Below are 22,186 nucleotides of genomic sequence, written 5' to 3'. Positions count from 1 at the left end.
AGTACGACTCCTACACATATCCGTTCCTCCATATAAAACATGTAAGTATTCATTAACACATCCCATCAGCTCCACGGCTTTATGAAAGTGCATTAAATTCAGCAGCATTGATTCGGCACAAGAAAAAATCTGGACGTTCACTATCTCTCATCAGCAGCGTAAGGCTTGCTTGAACCTTGCCTTGTGAACTGCCAAATGTTTATAGGTATGGACCCTCTCTGTTATAAATGGATCGTAGTTTGATGCAAAACTCAGTTATACACAATACAAAATTTTCAATCTTGACATTGTGGACAATTTTGATTTAAAGCTTTCGTGACTGCAGGGATTCATATTCTTGGTTCTTTCGGTAAAGTCACGTAGAAGGGATTATTTTATTATTTCCCTTCTACGTGACTTTACCGAAAGAACCAAGAATATTGTGGACAATGTAAATAACAACAAATTAAAGATAGAATTACGACGGTCCGTTCTGACATGCCCATGATTATTTATTTGGTTTAAATAGATGGTTAAGATGCTTGTAAATGACATCGCACGCGAATTTTCTATTTCTTTGTGTTTGACATTTCTCTTGGCTGAAGGTTCCAGATTTCGTCGCAGTTTCTACTGTGGCCAAGGACAGGACGCCCACGTTGACCCTACAGGGCCGCGGCCTTCTTGGCGCAGGTGGAGCTACACACCTGCCTACCTGTGTAACTGCATATCTGTCTGCTCACCTACCCACTTACCCATCTGCCTTCCTTCGTCACATAATCCCCCAGCTGCCTTGCGTTAACCCGCTCAGCTGCCCAGCCCTCCGTCGTTAACCATGACTTCATCCACCTGGCCACGGCAAACCCTCTCGCTTCGTCTCGCTTCCTCTCGAGAGCATCGCAGAATTCTCCGGCAAAAACATTACCAAGCTGCAGCGTGTACAACATTCTATGGCACGTGTCGTAACGGGTACTGCAAGATCCGACCATGTCTGCCCAGCGCTTGCCGAGCTGCATTGGGCCGAACGAATACATTGTGAGGTCGCACTCATTGCATACAAGGTGCTCGCCACAAATGAACCACAATACCTTGCTGATCTCGTCAAGGAGCATAAACCATCACGCAAACTCAGGTCATCCTCGCAGCAGCGGCTTTCGGCTGGCCATCGAACCAAAACGGTCACTGCATCGCGCGCTTTCAGATGCGCTTCTGCGGCTGTCTGGAACCCTCTTGCTTCCGATATTAGAAAGCCACTGGAGCTATGCACTTTTAAATCTAGAATGAGAACTAATTTCTTTAGAACTGCTTTTTGTGTTCAGTTTGTCCTTCCCCTGCACCTCCGATTAGCACGGTTGGCTACATCTGGTGCGAAAGAAGTTCTAGATACATTCTTCTCCTTTTTTACCCATCCCTGTCATGTATTTAGGTTTAAGCAGACAGGTGTCGCAGCGCTAGAGCGAGCAACTCCATTTGATGGTTGCATATTCTTGGTTCTCGCGTAGATAGAAAATAAAAATGAAATTAAAATAAATTTAAAATAATAAAAGCAAAAAACCCACGACGTTTCGATCGCAACACAAGCGGTCTTCATCAGGCGGGGGTTAACTCAACCCACCATCCCTCTAGGGTCAATAAATGGGTACCACTTTGTGGAGAAGTTGGAACGTGGTATTTCCACCACTGGCTCAGGGCTGTAAATGGGAGATGAGCATCGCCTTGATGCTCTTTTGAGCAGGAAATCCCTCTGACGTCATGTTTCTGTGGCGCTGCATGCGCGTACTGTATATAATGGATTTTTTACTCATGTTCGTGTCTCATTGAAACAAAAGGGAGGTTTGGGCAGTCAACCCCTCCTCTGGTGGACTTCCTCAAGGACATTCTGCGCAGATACCCAGATGGTGGCCAGATCCTAAAGGTAGATTTTTTTTTATGAAAAACAGTCAAAATGTATACGGCAGATTTAATTTTCATTTTGCAATCATTATGTTAATGATATTGTATTCAAAAGCTTTATTTTTTTACTTTGTTAGTTACCATGTCAATGTGTGATTGTAAAACGTCTCGAATTTTAATCAGGAACTGATTCAGAATTCCGAAGATGCCGGAGCAACGGAGGTGAGGTTTCTGTTCGATGAGAAATCCTTCGGAACCGACTCTCTTCACTCGAGTGAATTTGCAGCGTTTCAAGGTACACGCCCTACTCCACGTGCTCCACGCAGAGCAGCAAACACTTGGTCGCAATTATTCGTCAGATCGATCCGCATGCGCACACTTGATCATCATCAGCCATGATTGATCCACCGCTGGATGAAGGCCTCTCCTAGCTGCCACCAGGTCTCACCATCCTGCAACACAAGAATCCGTCCAGCACCTCCACATGACCTGGTCTCATTGCTCCGTCTGCTAGGTGTGTGCGTCCTTAGTACGCGCTCAATTCCTTGGCTGCCACGTCGCTATTATTCTTAACTCTGTGTCCTGTCCTCCGATTATCACGGTTGGCTATGTACGGCGCGAAAAAAGTTGAACATGCATACATACAAGCCCATGTACTTTACTTAATGGTTTTGGTGAGGTCATTAACCTCCGTAAGTTCTCTAATCCCCGTGTTCCTCTCTCTTTTTCTGCGTCAATCGAAGCGCTCGTCTCTCGAGGATTTTTTGCTCACTCTTTATTTGTCATTTATTTTCCGTTTACAACCGCGTTCCTAAACCACGTGTCACTGCCGGTAGTATTGCGCACAGATTGAAAACACCTCGCTACGTTACTTTTTATTATAAAGTTCAGTGTTAAGCTTTACATACACGCAGTATGCCTTAAATAGTGCAACATATGTTTTTTTTTTATATTTTTACCTGCATTATCATTGCGTTCATGTTACAATTCTATATGTTGTGAAGAACCATTCTTTGCCAATGTTGTGTTGATCGCTACAGGGCCTGCCTTGTACGTGTTCAATGATGCCGTGTTCACGGACGACGACTGGAGGGGTATCCAGGAAACTGCACGAAGCAGGAAGAAAGACGATCCCCTCAAAGTTGGGCGATTTGGAATTGGCTTCAACTCCGTCTACCACATCACAGGTGGACTACCGTAGCAGCCCAACACACGGGTCGATAACTCTCTGTGTGCCATGTCCTGAAAGATGTGATCGATCATGATCTTCCATTAGGCTCTGTCCATTATATTACTTTAATAACACTTTGGTTGATAATTGTTTTTTTACCCTTTTATCTGGCAACAAAACTGACACCTTTTTTACGAGGAGTCATGTTTGCATAGACCACAATACCTGCAGTCATAATGCAAACAAAAAACATAACTCTGATAATGTATGCACTGTCCTTGAAGTTGATTGGTCCATACCCGAGACAGCTTTCCTTAGAGCCTAGTCTCACATGGGTTGGACCAGATTACAACTTCAAGGACAGTGCATACATTCTCAGAGTTATGTTTTTTGTTTGCATTATGACTGCAGGTATTGTGGTCTATGCAAACATGACTCCTTGTAAAAAAAAAAAGGTGTCAGTTTTGTTGCCAGATAAAAGGGTAAAAAAACAATTATCATATTTTTTACTGGCAAATGAGGTTCCAATGGTGTAAACACTTTGGTTATTGTTCCTTTTTCATAGCACGTAAAAAAAGAGGGCAGTTTTTCCTTGTTATAAAACATTTTCCTTTTCAAGGCCACGGTGTTAATTACTAATGTCCACTGTTTCTGCTCGACAGATTTCCCCAGCATCCTGAGCGGAGCCCAGCTCGGAATGCTGGACCCACACGAACGCCTCTTTGGGCCCCACGAATCTGGAATGAGTTGGCATCTCAAGTCCGACCAAAAAGAGATCGCAAAATTTCCAGACCACGTTAGCCCCTATTGTGACATTTTCGGTTGTTCCCTCGCCACGTTTAATGCCGGATATTTCAAAGGCACCATCTTTCGCTTCCCACTCCGGACAGCTCCCTCTCTTTTAAGCAGTACCATCTACACTAAGGAGAAGGTTTTGGAATTATTCAACTCTTTTCAAGCAGACGCAGACACAGTTTTGCTCTTTTTAAAGAACGTCCAAATGATATCTGTACACTTGCGGACAGCGGACGGCAATGAAAAGGCTTTGTTTAAAGTGAAGGCCACAGAGAGCCCAGAAAGCCGACGCTGGCGTCTGCAAGGCTTGAACGCCGCCTTTGGCCAATATTTGCACAAACGACAAACTCGGGCCGTAACGTCACTGTCATATCCCCTCGTCATTGGCGTAGAAGAGAGCACGCCCAGTGGGGTACGGCTTAGCGAAACGTCCTGGCTCGTTGCCAGCAGTATTGCTGGAAGAGGCTTGTCCAAGGAGCTGGACAGCCTCTCCGATGACCTCAAGTACCTCCCGATGGTCGAGATGGCAGTACTGACCGCCGGTGGCAGCGAGAGCGATGAAGGCGCCGTTGCTGCTTTTGTCGGAAGAACGTTTTGCTTTCTCCCTCTGCCTCCTGGAGAAGAGAGCAAGACTGGGCTTCCAGTTCATGTCAATGGCTACTTTGGATTGACAGATAATCGCAGAAGCATTCGGTGGAGAGAAATTGATCAGTATCGGGATCCTGCGGCTTGGTGGAATGATCTCCTCGTCAAAAATGTGGTACCCAAAGCGTACGCCACTTTGATCTTGGAGGCAATTAAAAAGGCACAAGAGCAGGGTAAAGCCAAGCCCATAGACCCAGATAAAGTCTACAACGTCTGGCCAGACGTGGAGAAAATGCAAGTTCATTGGAAGCCCATTTTAGAACCCTTCTTCAGTGAGCTTTTTCAAAAGCCTGTGGTGCTTTCCATGAGCGGAAAGTGGATTAAGATAACGGACGGGGTCTTCTTTGAAAGCGGCCAAAAAGGTGACTCGATGCAAGCTGTTCTGGGCTATTTAAATCGCGCAGGCGTGCCGGTAGTCGTGGCTCCAGCGAATATCTGTAGAGTGATTAAGAAATACAGTCCGGATGCCCCCATCCGCACCGTGAGCGCCGCACTGCTCCGGCATACGCTGCGCACGAGCAGGGTCACGGTGAGCGATGACGACAGACTGCCGCTGCTCGGCTACGTGCTGTCCGACGGCAACTACAGCGATCTGCACAGCCTGACACTGGTGCCTCTGCAAGATGGTTCTTTCGCGTCGTTTATTCCCAGCCGGAATGATGAGCTGCCGATCTACATCCCGTCAGAAGAGCATCCCCGGTTAGTTCTCGTATCTAGGCTAATTCCAGTGTATAGAAGCAACATGTTAGCCATTCTCTCAGCTGGATGCAGATGTAAGGGTGGCATTGTAAAACACTGGGTATGTGGATTATTGTCAGCTGATGCATATAAGGTCTGTTAAGTGCAGAAGTAATGTTAAAGATATTGACTCCTGTATAATCTTCAATTACACCGACCACACCGTGCATGTAAAACCACCGGGTGTCAAAAGTTATAGAGTCCATCAACAGGCAGATTCAAAAACATTTTGAAATGCGTTTTATGATTTGGTGGCCACTGATGATGGCTCCCAAGAAAGTCTCTCCTAATGGCCCACCCATGAGGTTCTGCCCTTTTGAAGGCCTTTGTGAAATGAGAGTTGTTGGCAATATTACGGAGGTTTTCGAGCGTGTTTGAATGTCGGCGTTTCCAGCAAATGTAACAATATTGGGTCAGTATTTGTATTGGCTCTCGGAGCACGGCCCTTATTTTTGCAATCTTCTGGACTATTGAGACCTCTTGGATGGATAACGAATGTGTTAATGAACCAATATCACAATCATACCTCAGTTCCTCAAGTATGTTGTTCCTTTATTTTGGCATCTCCACTTTGATTGTAAAAACATTAATTATCGTCATTATCAGCCACGATTGATCCACTGCTTGATAAAGGTCTTCCCAAACCACTGCCACATCTCACGAACCTGAGATGTAGCAATCTATCCAGCACATGAACTGATCTCGCTCCATCTCCTTGGTGGACTTGCTCTTGAACGTGTTCCATTCCCTGGCTACCACTCCGTTATTATTCTTGACCATTGACCATCGTCCCTTCCAGGCGCGATTTGTCCTGCCCAAGCCCGTGTACTTTTCTTAATAGTTTGGATGATGTGCATGTGTTCTAATGAAAAAACATTTCCACAGAAATATGAAACGTTTACTATTTTCATAATGTGGCATTAGGATTTGTAATATACATTATATATTTGAAAAAATGGTCATTTAATTAACGTTTTTCATTTTTTTACATGACAGGAAACTGTTCTATGGAATGGATGCCAGATTTATATCGGACAATCTCAGCGAGTTGACAAGACAAGCCCTCATTAAGCTGGCTGAGAGCTCGAAGCAAGGTAAGGATAATTGACCAAATCCTCATGAGTCTGTTGCCTCGGATAACGTGCAATGCTAGTTACACTATGAGATCTCCTTTACCAGTGGCAAAATATAGTAATGTTTTTTACCATTTCAACTGGTACAAAATTGACATATTTATACAAGGGATCATGTTTGCAATAACCACAACACAAGCAGTCAAAATGCAAACAAAAAGAAACAACAATGATAATGATATGCACTGTCCTTGAAGTTGTACGCTTTTTGGCGTCATCTGGTCCAACACCAATGGAGACTAGGCTCTAAGAAAAGCTGTCTCAGGTGTGGACCAATCAACTTCAAGGACCGTGCATATCATTATCAGAGTTGTTTCTGAAATGCTATTGTTTGTTTAGCTTCAACGTGGGCAACGTAACACTTGAGTTTATTATTTATAAATGTGGCCACGTTCTGTACTTCAGTGCATGCACGTATAACTAAGAAAGGGGGAGGAGCCAATTTCTGAGACGGACGATGGAATGGTCTCCACGAGTCCAGATCTTGGAGGTGGCCGCGTGTTGGCTGTCCACCAGCTACGGAACCTGCTGGAGGTCGCACGCGTTGGGAGCGTTGGGAGCGGAGGTGCAGTGGCAGCGCCAGCTTTTTGCCATGATGATGTCTCCATCACCATATTTTATAATGCGGCCGTATCACCGCTGTGAGAGTGGTATTTTAAAGTGACAGCATTGTTAAGTAATTTAGCACGCGAATGAATGTTACGGGCACAAATGAACATTGGAAAAGTATATTGCTCTTCTAGATTTGAAGTTTTCGTGACTGCAAGGATCCACTCTTTGGTTCTTTCAGTAAAGTCACGTCGGTGAAAATAAAAATTAGAATAAAAATAACTAAATTAAATAACTTTTAGTTATTTTTTTTTAATTCTTATTTTTTAATTTTCACCTACGTGACTTTACCGAAAGAACCAAAGAGTATATTGCTCTTGTATAATAATGCGTTCAGACATGTCTTGACAAAAGTCTTGACAAAAGTATGAGACAAGAATACGACAGGTTTCTGATGGTGCTTGCCATTTTGCAGGAGAGTTGGTGTCACGGCTCCGGACAATGACATCGGACAATGCGGTGACGCTCCTGACGGACATCATGGGGAGAATGTTTCCTGGTAAAGATCTCTCGGTGACGTGGTGTCCCGGAGATAGCACCAAGAAGCACCCACCACACGTTTGGCTCACTGACTTGTGGCGGTACCTTTACCATAAATTTGCCCTCGACTTAAACGCATTTGAAAATCTGCCTTTAATCCCACATAAACCCATTCGCGCGGAGGATAGTTCCGTCACTCTGTTCCGCCTGGTCAAAAACTCGGTGCTCGTGCTGAGAGAGGAGAAGGAGGTGCGTTTGCCTGAGCTCGTAGCAGAAACCGTGGAGCAGGTGGGCGGGGTGGTCATAGCCGAGTTGGATCCGTGTCTCCATCACCCGCTGCTCAAGGATTACCTCCTGTCCCCTTTGCCAGCCATGATCCTCCACGTGTTCGCTAGAGTGGGCGTGGAACAAGCGTGCCGCGTCCTGGAAACTACGACGCCTGACAAAAAGATCGCTTTGCGACAGTTTTTGGCCGGATTAATGCACGTCACGGAGCAGGAGCATCACGTGCTTGTTCGGTTGCCGATATTTAAGAAGTTGAGCCTCGCGGAGGCAAACGACAGTGAGTGCTTTACAAAATTGGATGGCGCAAAGGTGCTGCATCACTCGGCCCGGCTGCCGGGCAGCGTACCACTCTCGCAGTCGCTCGTGGATTGCTGCGACGAAGCCACGATGCGCATAACCAGCATGGTCCACGTGCCGCAGCTCACAACCACCCAGTGTCTTGGCTTCATGTTTCAGGACATTGAGAGTGGATTTTATGGATTGCCTCAGGCTACAGACATTATGATTTGGGTTCTTAGCAGTCTCGCGTACCTAAGGGCAGAAAAGCCCGCTGTTATCGGCGAGATAGCCAGCCTTCACTTTCTCAGCGGGCCGAGCGGCGTTCTGCTACGTCCCTGTGATCTGTTTGATCCCGAGCTAGAGAGTCTTAAGATGCTACTGGTTGGGCAGGAGGAGTTGTTTCCCTCCACACACTTCTCGTCGCCAGATATCCTCCATGCACTGAGGCAAGTGGGATTGAAGGGAGAGGAACATTTGAGCGAAGGAGATCTCATTCAGGTGGCTAGAAAGGTCGAAGAGCTGTGGGGAAAGGGCAGCTTAGACTATGCTACCTTACTTAAAAAGACACAAAACCTGATGTACATATTAAAAAAACGGAACCTAAAGAATATAATGAATTCAGATGAAGCTGAAAAGGCATTAAAAATGCTTAAGTGGATTCCAGCATTGCGATCGAGACCAAATAATTACCCAGCTTCCCTGTGCTGGAAGGGGGAGGCCGAGTGTTTCTACTCGCCCAACGATGTCTGTGTCTCGCACCACGCCAGCGTGGTGGGGTCGTCGCTGCCCGTTGTGGAAGTCGAGTGCGAGCGTGTGGGAGAGTTCCTCGGATTTTACCGCGAGCCCTCCGTAAATCACGTCACCGAGCACTTAAAAACGGTCGTCGATTGGTACTCGTCGACATCGTTTTCAGAAGGAGAAGGGTATCTGTTTCAGCACATGTTGCTTGAAGTTTACAAGTACATGCAAAAGCACCTGCAGACGGACGGAGATGTATTCCTGCGGCTGGACTTCCCCTGGGTTTGGACGAACACGTGTTTCTGCATCCCAACGGAAGTGAGCCTCTCCCGCGCACAGGAGCTGGACTTGAAGCCGTATTGCTACACACTTCCAAAGTCTCTCGGTAACTTCAAAGATCTGTTTACATTTTGTGGTTGCCTATTGGAAGTCACGCCTGTTCAGATCGTGGATGTTTTAAAAAAAATTAAAGAAACAAGTGAAAAACCGAATGTGACCCACATTGCCAAAACTGACCTTCAGCTTGCCCTGAATATTATTCGATGGCTTCACCAAAACCATATACATGTAAGTGAAGACATTCCAATACCAATACAGCAAACTTACAATGATGCACTTGAAACACTTTGCATGAAAGAGATTCATGGCTGCACCTACTGCGACATCAAAGTGGAAGATTTGCAGGAACTGTTGGACGACAGCAGTGAACCAATTTATCTGGCCCACGAAGACATCTCAATGAAAACTGCAGAGTGGCTGAACATTCCTTGCCTCAGTACACGCCTCATTGACCCAGAAAATTTGGGCTTTGAACAGTCTGGACAGCAGGAGCCGCTCACCGTGAGGATTCAGAACATTCTGCAGGAGTACCCTACGGTGTCGGACACATTCAAGGAGCTCACACAGAATGCGGATGATGCCGGAGCAACAGAATGCAGTTTCTTGGTTGATTTACGAAAGAATTTGGACATAAAAGACAACTTGTTGGACTCAGGAATGGCTGTTTGTCATGGTCCAGCTCTATGGGCATTTAACAATGCTATCTTCACAGATGAAGATTTTACAAACATCACAAAGTTAGGCCACTCCCTAAAAAATGAGCAAATTGAAAAGGTAGGGAAATTTGGACTTGGGTTTAACTCGGTTTACCACATCACGGATATACCGATATTTATGAGCAGACAATACATGGTCATGTTCGATCCCAACATCACTCATCTTGGGAAGCACATCCGAGACAAGTCCAATCCCGGTATCAAGGTGAACTGGGTAAAGCAACACAAAAGACTGCAGAAATTCCCAAACCAGTTCAAGCCATTTGTGAACGTGTTTAATTGCGAGCTTCCTTTGCTCAGAAGTGCTCCGTATGAATACCAGGGCACGTTGTTCAGATTATCTTTTCGAACAGAGCAGGAGGCAGCGACAAGCCAGATTAGCAACACCTACTACAGTCTGACGGATGCCCTCTCATTCATTGACGAATTTAGGAACAGCAGCTACAGGCTGATTATTTTCACACAAAATGTAACAACGATGCGATTGAAATTCATCAAAGGCGAGTCAGAGGATCCCAAGCAAGCCAGAGATGTGGTTCTCTTGAACAAAAAGGTATGCGCCTCAAAAGTAGGCTCTTGTACACATAACATCTTGTTAGAGTCTGCAAAAGTAATGAAGGTGATTCTGTCAGCCAAGCAGCAGGCATTTCCCTTGCCCAAGTGCTCGAGTATTATCAGCATCAATATCGAGGAGTCTGAAATGCCAGACGGACAGATCGCAGATGTTCAACACAGAGTTGCAGCCAATGAAAATGCATCTTATTTTGAAATAACATCGCAAACAGGGGAAAGAGCAAATGGTGTTGTCGCCGCGCAGACATCCGTGAAGAGAACGCATTGGCTCCTTCACTCGTGTTTTGTTGATGGCGAAGCTCTTGATTTTTGTCTGAAGGAAGAAGGAAAGAAACTGGGCTTGCTGCCCTGTGGTGGCATTGCCGTTCCTTTAGAAGCAACAGTTGATGGCTGCTGGAAAATCCAGCAGAACGCATCACCTCTGGGTGAGGTTTTTTGTTACCTTCCAATCAAAATTAAAACGGGACTGCCGGTGCATGTGAATGGCTGCTTTGCAGTGTCTTCAAACCGCAAAGAAATATGGAAACTAGACTTGAAAGGTCAATGGAATACGCTGTTCATGAGAAGTGTCATTGTGATGGCGTACATAAACACGCTGAATATTTTACGCCGAATGTCCATAGAAGGAGAGTTGATTGATTACATCTATCATGCCATCTGGCCGGACCCTGGCACCGTCCACAATGACTTCTCAGCCATTTGCAGTGGCTTTTACCAAGCTTTGGTCTGTGGAAAACTGAGCTCATCAGAGGTGTTTTCTGATGGCAACAGTTGGTTCCCCTTGTGTAATGCAAGGTTTCTGGACAACCGACTCCTTCAAAAACAAGTTGTAGGCCAAGCAGCCTTCAAAGTATTTGCCAAGTACTTGCAAAATTCCCAAACTGAGCCTGTGCATGCAGTAATGTTGCCATCCTGGGTGGAAGCAGCATTTGAAAAAGCCGATTGCCTGCAAGCCATTGCGATGAGAACATTCACAGAAAATAAGTTCTTTAAAGAAATCTTCATTCCAAATATGAAGGAAATCCATCAGGATTTGCGCGACCCGCTTGTGCTGCACGTGTTGGATGAGCTCCTCGACACGTTCAAGGAAGTCTTGAGCAAAATTCCTTGCATCCCTTGCACTGCAAAAGATCTGTGTCTTGCCATCCCATCCCAGCTCGTACACCCGCAGGGCAAGGCATCTCGGTTGTTTGATGAGGACGACGGTAGGTTCCCCAGTGGTACCACTGCAGACTATTTAGAACCCTCGAGACTCCTGAAGCTCGAGTCCTTGGGAATGGTCAAGGACCATGTGTCTTGGCCAGATCTGATGGAGAGAGCCCAGTCTGTGCAGGGTCTAACTGCACAATGTCCTGTCAAGGCCCGTCAGAGGGCAAGCATCCTGCTGACTTTAATGGGCGAGGCATTGCAAAGAGGTGATGGGGTTGACTGTGAAACGATCCAAAAACTTAGAGAGACGGCATTTATTCCATGCCTCGTGAAGCCGGATGTTGTTGGATTGTCATGGAAAGGCAGTGAGTTTTCACCCAATACCCTGTTCAGTCCAAACCAACTCTACTCAATAGAACAGCAGAACTTGGTGTGTCTGCTTCATCCAATAGTAGATGAAAGCATTGAGAAGGGATGCGGCTCTATCTCCGCGGCTGTTAAGGAGCTTCTTGGGCTTCAAAAGAAGCCATCTGTTCAAACCGTCATTGCTCAATTAAAAGCAGCTACCAAGATACAAGTCAATATTACTTCTGATCATGAAGATATTTGTTACTCGTGTTACAGATTCCTGAATGAAAGTTTGGCTGCTCAAGAAAATACAAAATCGTTGGTTATTGAAGAGTTGCGTCAACACAACATTACTTTAGTAGATAACTGTTTTGTGTCTCCTTCAAAAGTTGCATTCAACTTGGACTTTTCAGCATGCCCATACTTATTCCAGCTTCCAACAAAGCTGCGGAAGGAATATAGTGAACTTTTTAAAATCATCGGTGTCAAAGATGAGTTTTTGGTGTCTGATTTTACAAGTGTGCTGGATGACCTAAAAAAGAAATATGGTCAAAAGAGTCTGGAGGAAGAAGATTTTCATCTCTGCAGACGGATTGTCACGGAAGGAATCTGGAGCCTTGTGAAAGAGCAAGACCAGAGTGTCTGTGCTCATACCTGCAGTCACATGTTTCTTCCAGACACAAATAGACAGTTGATTCCTGTCGACAACTTGTGCTACAATGATTGCCCCTGGATAACCGTGAAAGACTCTGCAGTGAAATATTGCCACCAGGAAATCCCGAGAGAAATAGCCGTCAGACTCGGGGCCGTGCCGAAGCGTCACAAGGCACTAGAGAAGTATGCCTCCAGTGTTGATTTCTCCAATTTGGGAAGCGAGTTTGGACAAAAAGAAAAACTAACCAGTCGAATCAAGAGCATTTTAAATGCCTACCCCTCTGAAAAGGAGATGCTGAAAGAACTTTTACAAAATGCCGATGACGCAAAAGCGTCTGAGATTCACTTCATTTGGGACCCAAGGGAGCACTCAAAAGATCGTATTTTTGATGAGAAATGGGGCAGCCTGCAGGGAGCCGCTCTATGTGTGTACAACAACCAGCCCTTCACAGAAGACGATATTAAAGGCATCCAGCACATTGGGAAAGGCACAAAGGGAGGAAACCCCAGTAAGACGGGTCAGTATGGAATCGGTTTCAATTCTGTGTATCATATCACCGATTGTCCAATGCTGCTCTCCAACAATGACACGTTGTGCATATTTGATCCCCATGCCAGGTTTGCACCGGGTGCCTCTTCGATTAGCCCAGGGAGAATGTTTAGAAACATTGACGAAGATTTTAAAGCCCAGTTCTCTGATGTTCTCAATCCCTTTTTGGGGGATACTTTTCCGCACGAAAATGCGACGATGTTCCGTTTTCCAATACGCAATTTTGATATGGCCAGGAAATCTGAAATCAACCAAACCCCAACGTCAGACCGTATGGTTCACAATTTGTTGGACAAGATAAGGGCCGATGGGGCTGAGCTTTTGCTGTTTTTAAACCACATCGAAAAAATTTCCATCTGTGAAATTGATAAAGTGACTGGTGCAACGGCAAGCTTATATTCTGTCGAAGTAAAGTTAACTGAAGAGGAACGCAAAAAACGAAAACAATTCTACGCAAGTATCCATGACGCCATAGGCAGGAGGCGGCAGCTGAGCCAGATATCGGTGCAGGTGGTGACGTATTTGATGGACATTGCCGATTCTGACGGAAACGCAACATCGTGGATGATCTGTAACAGAATTGGATTTTCAGATGTTGACAAATTGTCACAAGACCTTCTTGCTGCACACAGGAATGAGGACATCTCCCTACTGCCACGTGGAGGTGTTGCAGCCTGTATAAGCCACAACTATAAAAAGCCTCACCGGGCCTTTTGCTTTCTTCCACTGTCGCTCGAGACTGGCCTCCCTGTGCATGTCAATGGACACTTTGCTCTCGATTCCTCCAGGAGAAACCTGTGGAGGGATGACAATGGCATTGGTGTCCGCAGCTATTGGAACTCTGCCCTGATGACGAAACTCATATCACCGGCATATGTTGAGCTCCTCCTTCAGTTGCGAGAACACTATTTTAAATCAAATGCCTCTTCCATCACAGTCTTGGCCAGCATTTCCCATCACAATCTGCAAGATTTGGTGCAAAAATACTTGTATTTTTTCCCGCTAAGTAAAGTGGCGATACAGCCTGACTGGCATCGCTTGCTGACCTCGGTTTACAGAGCAATACACGTCGACACGAAGCCGCTTTTGCCAGTTGTCAGGGAATGCAAATCCGAGAGTGCACGGCAAGGCACCGAGACACACACAACTTACACGATTACATGGACGTCCACCTCCAGTCCCATGAAGGATAAACCTTTTTTTGACAATTTATTGCAGGATGAATTGCAGGCGGCTCGGAATATCGAATACAATTTGACAATCAGGAAAGCCATCGCAGAAAACGTATTTAAATTAAAGGAGCTCCTACTGGAAATAGGATTCAACTTGGTGTTCATGTCGGATGAAAGCAGCTGTGTGTATCACTGCTTCCGAGAAGGAGGCGTTCCGGTTCACTTTGTTACCCCGAAAGATGTTCGTGGATTTCTCTTGACATTTTCAACAAAAGATACCATTTGCCAGATTGGGAAGCTGCCCTGTCAGCTGAGTCAGTCAAAAATAAACAGTTTTCAGAACTTGAAAATCCTTGTGGATTACTGCCTTAAAGACGCCGAGGAAAATGACATCATTCTCGAGGGCCTTCCCCTCTTGGTCACGCTCGATGATGTGTTGCAGGTGTTCGATGGCAGAAAACCCAGATTTCTGTCATCGTATCATGAGCTTGTGCCCTCGCGTAAGGATATATTCATGCACACAATGTATTCTAAGTATCAGGACAGGCTCTTAAACAGCGGAGTGGCCAAAACGTTTGACATTGACAGCTTTGCGGAGCTACTCCCTGCGGTGCTGGCACGTGAATACCGCAGCAGGAGCCCGGTGAAATGGAAAGAGACATTCGCGAGCGAAGCGTGGCTTCGGCGATGCTGGCAATTCATTGCGTCTTTGGTGTCAAAAGATGCAGACACAGCCGATGGAAACACGGTGTTCGACAAGGCCATTGCCACGCTCAAAGAGTGGACGTTACTTCCCGCTGCTACATTTACAATCTCGAGTGTGGGAACTTTGGTACAAAAAGACAATATTTTGGTGCCATTGAATCTGATTCACGCTGTGATATTTCCTCACAGCCACAACGATCGCCTCTTTTCAGCACTCATGAAGGCTGGTTCTCTGCAGCTTATGCTGCCAAAAATTGCATCCCATGATAACCATCTGACACTGATTTTTTCAAAATATACGGCAAACATCGAGAACCCTTCCAGCATATTAAACTTACTTAGTTATATGCTGAAGACCTCTGGCTTCCAAAACAACCTAGAGGAACACGACCATGAAACCCTTCTTATGTACTTCAATAGAAACATAAAGAAAGTCACAAATCCAGATGACCTGCAGGTGTTGCGAATGTTGCCTTGTTATAAGACCATAGATGGCAATTTTGTTAACTTGCACAAATACAGGTCATGCTATGTGCTGACCAAAACAATTCCCTCCGCCGAGATGGATGTATGGACCAAATCGACCGCTGCCATATTCATTCAAGATAATCCCCAGTTACAAGAGTTGTTTACGTACTTGGGATTCACACAGGTTGACGACTTGGATGTCTATGTGAAATACATTCTTCCCAAGTTCGATAGCCTTACTTTTAAAGCAAAGCTGCGGCATGTGATTTACCTGAAAAAACGTATCAAGTCATTGGAAGAAAATAAAGCGTTGCAAGAGAAGATATGTTCCAAACTCGAGGGCCTGGCTTTCATCCCAGACACCGATGGCCGTCTCAGGCCAGCAAAGCACTTCTTTGACAAGAAAACAAAGATATACGATGTCATGCTACCAGAACGGTCATTCATTCCTGATGAGTTCTTCATTACATTGGAAGAATTGGAAAGCCCCACCAACCAACAAGTCTATCAGTTATCATGGCATAAGTTCCTGAAACAAATTGGACTCAAACACGAATTGTCTCAGCAGCAGCTGATATTTTTTTCCCGCGACATTTCAAATCGATCTCAAACAGAGCAGTGGTCGTTTGAGAAACTCAAGAAGACAGTGGACACCTTTTTAGATCACATTTTCACTGAACGTGATGATCTTTTTAACGGGAGTTTCTTAAGAGACTTGTCGATAATCGCTTTCATGTATCCAGAGAGAGCACCTTCTGACTTGCTGAAACTTCACCCGCAGTTCCAGGAAACCAAGGGCACGTTGCCCCTCATTCGCTTTAGCCACTCCCAGGTGAATCCCAAGATGAAGGGGCTGGATTCAATGCAGTTACTGTGGAGTGCCTCGCCCTTGCTCCCCGAGAAGGCTTGCCCCACCTCCATTAGGGAGCAGAAGCAATGCAATGCGGAGAAGGGGCCGAAACAACTGGAAGAGCTTTTCACTACGTTGAATGTAAGCCTATTTCCACCCCTTGAAAAAGTAATCGTCCACTGCAAAAACATCTGTTCTGTTGCACCTGTGGATGAATTCACACTCAGGACAAGAGCTGCCGTTTTAAAAAGTATTTACGGATTTTTGAACTCTCAGAAAGTGGATTTTCGCCATCAGCTGAGAGGTGTTCCTCTCGTTTTAGTTGATGAAGGGAGAAAATTAGTAAAACCGGACGAGGTTGTAATAAACCTAGAGAATGAAGCGGACTTTAAGCCATATCTCCACAAACTTCCCTTGGAGCTCGGGGCCTTCCACCATCATTTTAAGTGTCTTGGAACAGAGGATAACGTTTCTGTGCGGCAGTATGTGGATGTTCTGTCGCGTATTTTCGTCAAGTCGAATGGGAAGCACTTGGAACCAAATGAGATGCGCACAGTAAAACGAGTTGTTTCGGGCCTCTTTAAGAATTTGCAGACGGACAGCGTGCGAATACGCACGGAGCTTGAAAACATCCGTGACCTAATGCTCTTCCTGCCCAGCGCGGATGGGAAACTGGTGAAGAGTGGCAGCTTAGTCTTTGACGATGCCCCCCATTATAAGAGCCGCATATACGGTAGCAACATGGGAGTGCCGTTGCTGGTGGATCTTGGGCAGTGCTACCTCGGGAAAGATCACTCCGTGCACACGAAGATCGTCATGCTGCTCCCACTGAAACTCAGGCCGAGGCTCCTGAGTAGCATTCTGGAAGAGCACTTGGATGAAGATGACCCAAAGCCTTGCCACTATGGCAAGCTGTGCTCGCTGCAGGGACGATTGCAGCTGCTACTCTCCTCGGAGCAGTTCACAGCGGGACTGGTCAGGGTCATGAAACACGAGAGTGAAAATGCCTTCTTAGCAAACGAAGAAAGGGCACTGATGCTGTGCAAGGCCTTAAATGTGAGTCTAAGGGTATCCTGCTTTGAGAAACTGCAGACAACTCTTCGTCTGAAAGAGAACGAGATGATCCCAAAAAGTAAATGTGAAACACTGGCATTTTTGAAAAAAACTAGCACCTCTTCAATCCATCTTTACGTTCAACATTCTGACTTTAAGGACATCAACTTCCTTCTCGCTTTGGCTATGACCATTAAGTCATCAGCAGACAATCTCATATCCGATACTTCATATTTGATTGCAATGCTTGGATGTATTGATATTTACCGGATAGCTGATAAACTTGATAGCCTCGGTGTTAAATATGATATAACTACTGAGCCATCAAAGATGGAGCTACCTCTTCCAGGAACTCCAATACCCAGAGAAATCCACCACCTTCTGCTTATGGATCCCACGAATGTGTTTTATCCAGGAGAGTATGTTGGTTACCTCGTTGACCCAGAAGGTAAAGAAAGTTCATTCTCATATCAGGCAACATACACGTATGCCGTCATCATTCAAGAGGTGGATGTAAGCCAAGAGGATGATTCTTTACTTACAAAGTCTTATCAGATCGATATTGGGTATAATGAGTATAAAGTTGTCAATTCTTTGGATCTGTACAAATTTCTACGTCACGGAGAAGGCATGCAAGACAGGGAGGAGAGTATGTTCAAAGAGAAATTGGGTAGTCACCGAAGGATGCCGGATGACACAAAACCGGAGGGAACAAAGAGGCATTCGCCCAAAGCGCAAGTGCCCGACACAGAAAAGCCCATTTCCATCGCTGACGTTTTATCAGACATCACCTTGGTGTTAGAGCAGGCGTGGAAAGGTCCTGAAGCAGAACGTAAAAAGGTTATTCGTAGGCTTTATCTAAAATGGCATCCGGACAAAAATGCAGACCATTTAGAAATCGCGAACGAGGTGTTTAAACACTTGCAGACTGAGATTAGAAGGCTGGAAACTGGAGCAATGGAGTCTAATAAAGATAAGTCTCAGAGACGTCCGTTTGGCTCCGCGCGATTTTATGCAGATAGTTTTTCCTTTGAGAAGTTTTTCAAATCCTGGAATCAGGAAGCAACGAGCCATTCGCAGGAGAAGCAGGGCTACCGCGAGAAGTTCTCCGCTTCTGCCCAGAGTGGGAGTCAGTCTGATCGGGCGTTTGTTCCACCGACGTCCAAGGTGGCAGGGAATCCCGTGGAAGCGCTGAGATGGATAAGGCAAGCCAGGGCTAATCTCTCTGCGGCAAGGAACGATTTGCATCGAAATGCAAACGAGTGGCTCTGCTTTAAGTGTTACCAGGCTGTGAAGCTTGCGCTTATTGCTGTCGAGTACTGTGTCAGAGGACATGCGGACAAAGATGTCCACTTGCAACATCTGGCTCAGAAAGCGGAGGAGCAAAACACATTGTTGTTGGGGCTAGCGAACGATGTGCTCACACTGGAGATGTTCGGCATAGACGGCTTGAAAACACAGTATCCAGATGTCCTTCCGTTTCCTCAAGTACCAAACGATCGATTCCCAACGGATGTTTCCCTCAAAGTGATTGAAATCACCGGCAGGATTATTATCAGGATTGAAAATTTTATTAGACAAAAAATCTAAATGTGTTTTAAATTGTTTCGACTGTGTGCTGTATGTTATTTATTTTCCTGAATTCATCTAAAAATGTAACTGAGATTGTTTGTAAATTGTCACGTAAGTTGCATACCTGCGATTATGAATTTTTAGTGTTGGGGTTTGTATTTTATTTGGCACATATAGTATTATTACCAGGTGTTGCTTAATGCATTCCTTGCAAGTGCATTGGGTTTCGCCGCACACATACTGAATATATATGGTCACTGTATACACGTGTCGTGAATGTCAAGCACAATGATGTTGGGGCATCCATTGTTTCTACACGATTGGGCAAAGCAGGTAAACACATCCATGAATGAGGAGCTGCTGTGCCTTATCAATAGAATCACCTGGATCGTATTTACTAATCAACTATCACCACTCCCAGTTTACTGAAAGATTACCTGTGCATCCACTCGGATATGTTAAAGTGTAAATTAATTCTGTAAATATGGAATATAAATTTGACATGCATGTATTTTTGTACGTACATGAGAATTCTAGTTTGTTTTGGTTTACAACAACGCCTTGTTAGCAGAAATCAACTTCGACCGTGAACCCTTCCCCCTGGTGACTTTGGCATAGAACTCTCCTTGCCCTGGCGGGAATGGAACATCCCAGCGACAATTGAAAAGGGGAAGGAGAGGGGGGAGTACGAGGAGGGAATGTGTCCCTCGTTCTTGCAGAACCCAGTATGAATAGCCCGAAAAACGGGGGCACGTGGTAACCACTGCTCCCGGGAGAAAACATGACAAAACTTGGACATGGCGTTTGTTGTTTTATTTCTGGTTTTGTTTCGTTACATTATTGCCTCCCCTTTTGTTCAATGTCCCCCCCCCCCCCCGCCTTAAATGCACTGCTCCTGATCCTTACCCTTATCGCGGATGGGCAGCGCCCTCAATCGATCCTAACTTTTGAGGGTGTATTACGTGGAATTTGTTCCACGTTTTCTGATGTTTTTGTCCCCTCTTTTTGAAATCCACTTTGTGTTCTGGGTTGTTTAATGACAAGAACAAATGTATTATCAAAAATCTACGTTGGAACGGATTTCCCTCATAGCAGCAGCAACCTGTGTTAAATGAGGCATCACTTAAAACACATTTTAAATTGTGAGCGTGAATTCAAACCTTCCTATTGTTTTCCTTCCTTGCGGACGGAAACTGGCCTTTGCGGTGACTAATGTTTTGTAACGTAATATTTAGTCTAATATTTTATGTAAATCATTTAAATTCTACAAAAAAACATTTTCGAACGGTCTGTAGTAAATCAAAGCCAAGTCATTTCTTTTTATCAGCTTTGCAGTGCAGTAATTGAGGGTCCATGCCAGGTGTGAGCCCTAGGGGTCTATGCCCCCACTTCTGACCCTGGTTTTGGGGTGCAGGGAACCACACCACTCATCTCCCCTACCTTGCCATGTCCTCTTGGTTAGATCCACCAAAGTAGAAAAGCCTTCAATCCATTCGCCTTCTTAGCCTGATTATCGCGGCTACCATGGCTACTGTTCCCGTGAACATTATCATTCGTTTTAAAGCTTTCGTGACTGCAGGGATTCATCTTCTTGGTTCTTTCGGTAAAGTCACGTAGACCTGTTCTTCACCTGAGGACGGCTGCTTGCGTTGTGGCCGAAACGTCGTGAGAATTGTATCTTATTATGTTTTATTTTTATTATTTTATTATTTCCCTTCTACGTGACTTTACCGAAAGAACCAAGAAGATTATCATTCGTCTACCCACTCTCCTGCCACACTGCAGGTCACACTTCTTTCAGTTTCTTCCCTCGCACTGTTCCCACTCTGGAATTCCCTAACACCGTCACCTTTCCCTTGCTCGGTTCAGGAAATGCGTTCACTCTTACCGCTAACGTAGATAGCGCTATTTGTGGTTGGCTGCTTGACGTTTTTATCCCTTTGGTGCTGCGCTTGTCAACTGTTTAAAAAAAAAGTATCCCTGGACGTACATCATTCGCTCGCTGCTCATGCATCACATGCTCTGTAGCATGCTCTGTAGCACGTGATGCACCTGGTTGCCTCCCGCAGTGTGCACTATTAAAAGGAAAATATTATAATATTTTTTTAGATTTTAGTGAACATAATTTGGAAATGTGTTCGTGTGAAACCAGGTTCCCGTGTCCTGTGCAGATGTAGACAGAGCATTTACGTGATTACATGACTATTTTTCGAATGTTAATGTTCAATGCTTGTATCGTACTAGAAACGTGGATGGAGCGTAACTTGACATGGCGCCTGGTTTCCCATTGAGTTGGCCAAAGGCAATCCCTCTCCATTGTGGCCTTCACACCATCAGCAAAATGCTGACCTGTCTTTATTTTTGGGAAAGTGGTGTTTTTTATATTTATGCAAATATTGTATGCAAACATTAACTACAGGTTGACTCTCGATTTATCCGTGTGGTTTTTCCGATTTGCGTCTTAACCGTGCACATAAATTAGTAACTCATGAATTTTCACTTCAGCCCAAGTGAATCATCTAAAAACAAGTTATGGTTTGTTACTCTTGGAAATGTTTATCACAAGTCACGTGCTTAAACCGAACAAATATGTTGCTCCGGTTAATCCGATCATCCACGTGATCGCCTCTACAGTACAGTAGTTGCATATCTTTCCAACAGTGGGCAGAGTTTGATTGATGTTCATTGGCGTGGCTTCTGCGCTGGAGCAGCAAAGTGTTATCACTGAGCACGCGCATCGATCGGTCAATTGTATATGAGTGGTTTTTGGGCATAGATCCGCAGAAAATAGACATGTTTGGATTATCTGCGATTAGCGGGTATAATCGAGAGTCTACTGTATTAAAATTGTAAATAGTGTGTATTAGGCTGAAATGCTGCCAGCTTACTGGGAATTAGCACAGGGGCACCTTGTTTCTAAGTATGTTTGATGAATTTGTAAGAATTGCGTGTCTACTAAATAACATTTAAACTATTTTAGATGTATTCCATTAATAAGCCTTCAGTTGTCTTTCTTGTTTTATATTTATAGCAACATCTGAAATGTAACAAAGTTGGGTTTTCCCCCATTCACGCGCTGATGTTTTTCGCATTCTGCCATCTCTGTATCCACCGATTTTAACACTTAAAAGATGCTAGGTTATTTTCGTTTTAAGATATAAAGTCGGGCAATGTACTTTCTACTGTCATTGTTTCATTAAATTAAACTTGATTTTAAAAACAATGTCGTCTTGTCTGCGATGAACTGTTTAGGGTATTATTCGAGGATGATTCTGTTTGACGAACTCGTGTTTTG

General features: G+C 44.9%; 1 protein-coding gene across 2 annotated transcripts in view; it reads left to right on the top strand.

The window, feature by feature from the left end:
• The window catches only part of SACS (sacsin molecular chaperone), a 36,151-nt gene extending 14,037 nt beyond the window's left edge, over positions 1-22,114 (top strand). For both annotated transcript variants that reach the window (XM_078864852.1, XM_078864853.1), the window contains exons 4-10: positions 585-669; positions 1,806-1,891; positions 2,053-2,164; positions 2,910-3,056; positions 3,703-5,179; positions 6,215-6,312; positions 7,376-22,114. In XM_078864852.1, the coding sequence (XP_078720978.1) occupies positions 585-669; positions 1,806-1,891; positions 2,053-2,164; positions 2,910-3,056; positions 3,703-5,179; positions 6,215-6,312; positions 7,376-18,909 (13,539 nt within the window). In that variant the 3' untranslated portion in view covers positions 18,910-22,114. The remainder of the gene's footprint in view (positions 1-584; positions 670-1,805; positions 1,892-2,052; positions 2,165-2,909; positions 3,057-3,702; positions 5,180-6,214; positions 6,313-7,375) is intronic.
• Positions 22,115-22,186: the final 72 nt, after the last annotated feature.

This window comes from Lampetra fluviatilis, chromosome 19 (assembly GCF_964198595.1).
Source record: "Lampetra fluviatilis chromosome 19, kcLamFluv1.1, whole genome shotgun sequence".
Lineage (NCBI taxonomy): Eukaryota > Metazoa > Chordata > Hyperoartia > Petromyzontiformes > Petromyzontidae > Lampetra > Lampetra fluviatilis.
This window is presented reverse-complemented; position numbering and strand designations above follow the sequence as displayed.